The 7,545-nt window shown below is 34.8% G+C and overlaps 1 protein-coding gene across 2 annotated transcripts; it reads left to right on the top strand.

The window, feature by feature from the left end:
* The first annotated feature begins 2,525 nt into the window (after nt 1–2,525).
* LOC131144211 (transcription factor bHLH144) lies at nt 2,526–7,310 on the top strand. 2 transcript variants are annotated; one of them, XM_058092687.1, is made up of 4 exons: nt 2,526–2,755; nt 3,450–3,591; nt 4,575–4,755; nt 6,300–7,310. In XM_058092687.1, the coding sequence occupies exons 3-4, from the start codon at nt 4,648–4,650 to the stop codon at nt 7,020–7,022; spliced, it is 831 nt and encodes a 276-aa protein (XP_057948670.1). In that variant the 5' UTR covers nt 2,526–2,755; nt 3,450–3,591; nt 4,575–4,647; the 3' UTR covers nt 7,023–7,310. The 2 variants fall into 2 exon arrangements, with proteins under 2 accessions (XP_057948670.1, XP_057948671.1); XM_058092688.1 differs by lacking the exon at nt 3,450–3,591 and having other exon boundaries at nt 2,535–2,755.
* Nucleotides 7,311–7,545: the final 235 nt, after the last annotated feature.

Below are 7,545 nucleotides of genomic sequence, written 5' to 3'. Positions count from 1 at the left end.
ATTTTGGGGTCAAATTTTTTACTTTCCTACTCTCTTTATTGCTAATTGGAAAGTCTTTTGTAAGAGAGTATCTATTTTGATTGAGTTTATTGCAAAAACAATTTTTGAGCATAACTCTTAGTTTCTCTGAATACTTTTTATTACTAATCTTTGTTGGTGAAATACTTATTTTATTTTGATTTCTGAAGCATGTGCATATTTCTCTCAACATCAAAGATCACACATCTTCGTTTTTGCAAAAATATTATTAAGACAAAAAACCCTAGGTTTTCCCATATTATTATTGAAATATATTTATTTGAAGAAAATCTCTTATTAGGATTTAAATATATTTAAGCACCCTTACTCCCTAAGCATTATTTCATATCATTAGAGTGCGTATTTTTATTGAACTTATTGTGTACATTTCTGCTTGTGTTTTTTAGAAGCATTTTCATGTTCAAAAATGATTTTAATGTACTGGTTGGGTTCAGCCCGTTAATTGAACTGCGGAGTCTCAACCCCATAAGTGAGACCGGTTTGGTTCAACCCGAAAATTGAACTGGGGAGTCTTAGCCTCGTAAGTGAGACTAGTTCGGTTTAACCTAATAATTGAGTTCGGTTTTCCTCGCTTCATAAGGAGAGGACGTAAATGGTCTTTGCTCCACCCATAAGTGAGCAGGTTTAGTGGAATTCTTGGGGAGTATGCCCAAGGCGGGAATGTAGGCTGATTTGGCCAAACCTCGATAACAAATCCGGTGTCGCTCTCTCTATCTTATTTAAATTCATATACTTTAATTTCAGCATGTGTATGAATGTTTATTTAATGTCATAATTATTGCATACACACATTTGATTTAAATAAGATATTGCACACGTGTATGTTTGCTTTCGGTGTTAAAATCATTTTACATACACATGTATATGTTGAATGAGATATGATATGTGGTGAATCAGCAAAACGTTTAAATTAGTCGAAAAGTTTTTAAAACCCAATTCACCCCCTCTTGGGATCACACCAATTTTAACAATCATTAATTGAACTGAACTTAAATTCCATATTAACCGAACTCAAAATTGATCGAATTAAATTTTGATTAAATCGATTAATCAATTTAATATTTTAATAAATAGAAAAATTTAGGTAATATATATATAGTACATTTAAAAAATTTAATATATAATATATAAAATATATATAATTTTAGTATATATAAAATATTTTAATATATATAATTATCAATTATTAATTTATGTTATTTAGTTAATCTAATATATTAAACTCAAAAGCCAAACCGAAAATCGAAAATCGAAATCAATGAAAATAAAAAATTGAACCGAACTGATCAAATTTACTCAATTAATTCAATTTTAATCAAATTATACTCATCTGTACCTATAACTTTTTTTTATTTTTCATCTTTTTTAGTACAAACTTAACTTCTTATCTCTAATGTTGCGAATAAATATTATATATATATTTTTAATTTTTTCATCATTTGTCAATTCTACGTTTAAGTTTTCTTTTTGGTTTTCATTAAAAAACTTATTAAAGTAATTTCATCATCTTTCTTTTATGTTTTCTTCCTTAGCCAAGGCAATATTATCCTCACTTTATACATTTCACATTACCTAAGGTCTTACTCTTTTTTTCTCTAGCTCTAACAAATTTAAATATGTTTCTGTCTCCTTCTTTTGTATCTAATTTAACTTACAAACTATTAAAATGATCTATGTTTAGTTTCACTCACGACATTTTTGACACATTTTCTTGTTTCTTTATATATACCTTTCATAGTTTTCTATATTTCCATACTTTTGTCATGTTTTATACCAAAATCTTTATCTTTACGGTTTTTTGGACATCATGAACCCCTCAACTTTTTTGCTATCAAGAATTTCCATCGTAATTTACCTAAAATTTCTTTTGTTATCTTTTTAATAAAGTCTAACTATCCTATTACAGATGATTTTTGTATCTACACTATTCTCCATAATCGAATCGTCATCTTTAATAATTTTATCTTTAAATTTTATTATATTTCCCCCTTCTTGGTTGTATCGCTTAGTTTTCTTTCGCAATAATCCTTACGAGATAAATGATCTACCTCTTAAAAAAGTAATTATAGCAAATAATTTTAGATTATTTACAGATAAATAATTACAATGTTTTAGAAAGTGCTTTTCCATATGAGTTGGTGTTGGTCTTTTTAATTTGCGAAGGGATGAGGTTAGTGTGGTGAGGTGAGGTGAGGTGAGGTGAGGTGAGGTGAGGGGGAGGGGGACCATAGACCGTGTCTTCCGTCTAGTAGAAAAATCAAAGATGAATCCAATTCCCAGCCTTCTATTTATTTTTTTATCTTTGTGTTTTTCACGACGATACACTTTTGTCAAACCTCGTGAGCCCCACTCCCCATCACGCGTGCTCCCATCCAACGGCCGTACTTTTATCCGCAATACACGGAAAGCATTTCCCATGCCCAATCCAACGGCTCATATTCCACTGGTTTGACTCCAAGCGTGTCTCTAACGGCACACATCCCGACGCCACCCTCACGATTAAATGCCCTCTTTCCACTACTCTCCCAGCTCTCTCCTCTCCTCTCCGTAGACTGTACGCGCACCCTCCCCTCTCTCTCTCTCTCTCTCTCTCCGGCTGCAAGCGATCTGCGTTTGTTCGCGGAAATCTAGTGGCTTCGTCAGAGAAAGCTTCGTTTTCCAGCTCAATCTGCCTGCTTCTTGATTGTTGTCTCTGCGATCTTCTCCGGAACCCTAGGTTTAGCTCTGTTCCTTCTGTTTTTAGTTCTGCTTCTGCTGTTGCTTGTGAGTTTCTATGCACTTCTACTGTGTGCGGGCTTTTGTTTTTGTTCTAATTTATGCAGATTTTGGTGCCTATTCGGTGTCTTTTGTTTGAATTTGCGTGGATTTGCTCTTTTGTATTTTTGATTAACTTGTTGAGACTCTGGACTTGGAGATCTTTTGTGGTGGTTTGTTTGGAGATCTACTATTCTGCTTCTTGTTTACAGACTCGTTATTTGGCTCACGAGCGAGAGGCCTTTAATTATTATGTTGTCTACTTGCTTTTGTATACTGTTTTTTTTGGGATTGATCTCAGTTTTTTGTTCTCTAAGTCTGTTGCCTTCGATTCAGTGCTGATTTGATGCACTCTCCTTTTGGTTGCTCAGAAAACTGATGTAAATGAAACAAAATTAAATTCTCTATATTGTATTAATATTTACCATTCTCCATATCAGAATAGGAAAATGAGATTTTGTTCTAATGCAAAATCCTCCTCTCATTTGATGTTCTTTTTTTTTTTTTGCGGTTATAGTCTACTTCTTTTATGGTTTGCATTCAGCAGTCTGTTATGTGATTTGTTCAATGCGAATGTTTTAGGTTTTGGTCGGGGAAAAAAAGCTGTATCGTCTTATTGGTTTCCTTTTCTTTTTCCTCTTTATTTAATTTTGCAGAAGTTTAAGCTTAATTTCTGGTCATTTGGGATTGAGGAAGTAGATCATCATGCCGTGGACGCCTTCTTTCCTGAACTATAACAGGAAGTGTGTTTGCTTGGTGGTGTTCTTTCGTGTCATACTGTAATTTGAATTGTTTTTGGTGAGTTTTTTATTTCATAATTTTCCATTGATACAGGCGTTTAATTCATTTTTATTTTCAATGATAATTTAATGGAATGCAAGTAAGCCGAAAGATAAAGAGCCTGTTTGGATTTAATCTTTGTGCCATGTTTTCAATTTACCGGAACTGGGGAAAATTGAAGAAAACTTGTATGGTTACATTTGTATAAAAGTCAAAACTTAGGGCAGAAAGAGAAAGGTGCATCAGGGAATAATTATAATGAAATATTCTGGTCTATTTTGGCCTTTTAGAAAATTTGTTTTTGAAAATTTTGTTCTTAATTGTTTTTTTTGGTAAATGAAACAGAAAATGTAATGGGAGGAGTTTTGCTGCTTTTGGGTGTTTTTTAATTGTTTGTGATTCCCATTCTCGAAAATGCGGGAATATTTTGTATCTTTTTGCTGATGGCCTCTTTTCAGTAAATTCTTGAAAATCATTTTTTCAGTTACTCCTGCAAAATGTGTTTTCTGTCATATTTATATATTTATTGATGTTTTTTGAAAGACAATAGTCAGTTATTGGAGATCATATCGAACAGTCAAGGTTTAAGACAGGGATACGAAACACAAACTCTAGCTGCGAGGCCCTTAACTAGATTTGATTTTTGATGACTTCTTTAATTTCTTTCACGCATTTCCTTTAGCCCGTGTCTGTTTCTGTAGAACTAAGAGAAGGAAATTTCTTCTTACTATAAAAAGTAAAAATTTATTTTGTATTTGTATGTTTTTTTTGTTTCCGAAATTTAAAATTGGCTTCAGCTAAGCAAAATAGATTGATTAAGCACATTTGAGCACAGGTTGTTATTTCCCAGGGGGTTGAAAGATGAGCAATCAAAGCATCGGCATTTTTAGTGTTTTTCCTTTTATTTTTCTTGGTAACTAAAATGAAGCATTATGGTATATTTTGCCTTTGCTCCTTTGTTTTTCCACAAATCTAATGACTGTTCTTGCTTAATAATGCAGGTTAAATCACATTTATCTTTTGAAGGAATTTTCTGACTTCATTTGTTATCTAATACTGGTTGGAGGAGTGAGAATGTACATTGTGGTTACCCTGAAAAGATATAGAGCACTGAAGGACGTTGGAAAGATTAAAATGAGTGTTGGGATCATTGCACATTACCAACTGATGCAAGTTTGCCAGGTATTGTCATCCGTCTCATTTATCTTTTGGAAAGGTTTTACCCTTTTTTGGCTTCCTGATATCATTACCTTGAGGCTCTTAGAAACTTCTGTCATTGACACTCTCAGAGAGAAGTTACTGTTTATGTTATCGTGCTGCTGTTTTTAGAAAAGATTGTCATTCTTTGTGTTTGTGTATTTTTATTTCCATTTAAACGTTTTCCTAATCTTCACCCCTTACCCCACCCCCCCAGCCCACTTTTTTTTTTTTGCAATGTCGCAGGCAATCAAATTAAAAGTTGGTCAGTTTGTCTTGGGACCAGCTTTTCTGAATTTTTAGAAAAATATATTAATTTATCGCCATTGAATTTTAATTTTTTTAATCCTTTTTTAATTGATGTTGCATGCTCAAATGAAAGTATAGTGTGTCCATATTTTTGCCCCCCTAGTCTGTCTCTTGTGCATTCTCTTAACCTGTGCTTGGAAGCTTGGGCTTCAGGCCTTATAAAATACAGTTTAAAATTGTATTGAGTTTTGTCCAAATTTCATGCTCCCAAACACAGCCTTACTATAATTTTCATTTATTAATAAAAAAAGTAAAGATTGAAACAAAGAGGAGGGAAACAAAAAGGATAGGAAAAATCTAGGAGTAACTTGGTGTTTGCATGTTTTTTGGTAAAACACTTAATACATCCTCTACCTTGCTCATATATTTTTCCATGGTTGTTTCTCTTCAAGCATTTGCGCATGTTCTTTCTGAAGACAATATGTGTCGCCAAAAGATAGATCATGGAATATTTTAGTTTTTTCTGCACATTTATTTTTATTTTAGTGCCACCATGCTTGAAATTAAGAAGGATCATCGCATGTAGAAATTTTGTTTTTGTTTTGTTTTTTAAAATTTCAAATCTTTCATTGTGCCTCCAAAGAATTAAAATATTGAAGTTTGCAAGTTCAAAAACTGAGCCTGGCATGCATACTCAAAAGTCAAATCAATGGAATGCGGAAAAAATTATGCATGATCATGCTCCCTTACCTTATAATTACAATTTATTATTATGAACAGAAATTTCCAAGTTATGAACTTTGCTCATATTAATTGAATGTTCTCAATGTTTTTCTCCAGTTCAATTGATTGTGCTATGTTGAATATGTTAATGGTGTGACTTGGTTTTTTGCTTGCCAATGCAGGCTGAGTATTTCCGTCAATTGCTTAAACCTGTTACGTAGTCTAGTATCAGAACACTGGGGAAACTGGGAAGGACTGCCGTCGTGTTTCATACATAAGAAGGCAGACAAGGAATGAATTATTAATTGTGCCACCTGTTAGCCAGAAATAGACAGCTCTCTTACTGTAATGGCAATAACTTAAGTGTACTTTAGTCTTCTCATCATCTTAAGAACCTTGAAAACCAAGACATTTGCCTACACCAACGCTCCAAATTCATCCACTTGAAAGCCAAAAAAATTTCTTCTCAAGCTCCAAAGACCCATCAATTTTTTCAGTGTCTTTGTTTTTTCAATAGATTACTGATGCAGAGTGACCAACCATTTTGCCCTCAACAGGCTTTATTCCCTTTTGCAAATCAAGTGGGCATTAATTATTTGCACAATGCACCTCCTGCATCTGCCTTCAGCGTGGTTTTACCTCCCAGTGCAAAGCTATCAAGGCCCTTCCATGGTGTTGAATTTCAACCCACTGAGGATTGCCCAAAGAATTTCATTATATTTGATCAGACTGATGACCGGAACCAGATTATGTTTCATCCTGCTATTGGCCACAAACTCAGTTGTCCTGGCCTAAATATCCATGCTGCTTGCATCCAAAACAATTTTGAGAGGAACAATGCAAATATTGAGGAAAGAGAAGTCTCCTCTCCTCTGAAGGAGGATTCAGATGACATTGATGCATTGTTGAGCTTGGAAGAGGAAGAAGAAGAAGAAGAAGAAGAAGAAGAATATGATGATGAAGAAATCAGCACTGCTCGAACTCATGGTGACTATGGACGCAGGTCCCCCGATTCTTACTCCACCGGTAGCTCAAAGCCTAGAAAGAACAGGTTACCTTCATCTGTTCTGAAATCCTCTGGCAATGGCAGTAGCAGTAGCTGGAACAGCGAAAGGAAGCGACAGAAAATGAAGAAGATGGTGAAGACCCTGCGAGGAATTGTACCTGGCGGCAACAGCATGAATTCTGTTGCTGTTCTAGATGAAGCGGTTAGGTACCTCAAGTCTCTCAAGGTAGAGGTACAGAAGCTTGGAGTAGGGAATTTGCAGTACCAAGCTTGAATCTGGGCTGCGGTAACGAATGTTGGAACTCTTTAATTTTATCAGGTGATATCAGCTCTCTCTGTGTTTCTCTCTCTGGAGTAGGGCAATGCTTGATGGCAGGTATTCAGTAGAAATGGTGGTTCAGGGGAACTCCATTGTTCCTTGTGGAAGGAAGATTGGTGATGGGCTTAAAAATGTGTAGCATGCGGACTTTGACATTCATGTGCTCCTGTGTGGTCGCCTTTTGTGCGTTGTGGTTACTATTATGAAACCTAATAAAATAATGTACCCTGTTTTTTGAGTGTCTTTCTTTATTGCATTTTTTCTGTTTTGCCACTAAGCATTTGTTTAGTAATTTTAGGGTACTGGAGCACTTGATGCTGCTTCCAAATGGGAGATCATTCACTGTTATATATATATATATATATATATGGTGTTGGTGACGTGGGACATGAGGATCACGGTCGTGGCATGACCATTCCCCAATTGCGGGCTCAATGTGTGGCGGTGCAAGTGGCGCACCATTGACTTCGTTGTGTTG

Source organism: Malania oleifera, chromosome 12 (genome assembly GCF_029873635.1).
Source record: "Malania oleifera isolate guangnan ecotype guangnan chromosome 12, ASM2987363v1, whole genome shotgun sequence".
In the NCBI taxonomy this organism is placed as follows: domain Eukaryota; kingdom Viridiplantae; phylum Streptophyta; class Magnoliopsida; order Santalales; family Ximeniaceae; genus Malania; species Malania oleifera.
The sequence above is the reverse complement of the archived record's forward strand: the minus strand, read 5'-3'. Positions and strand labels throughout refer to the sequence as shown.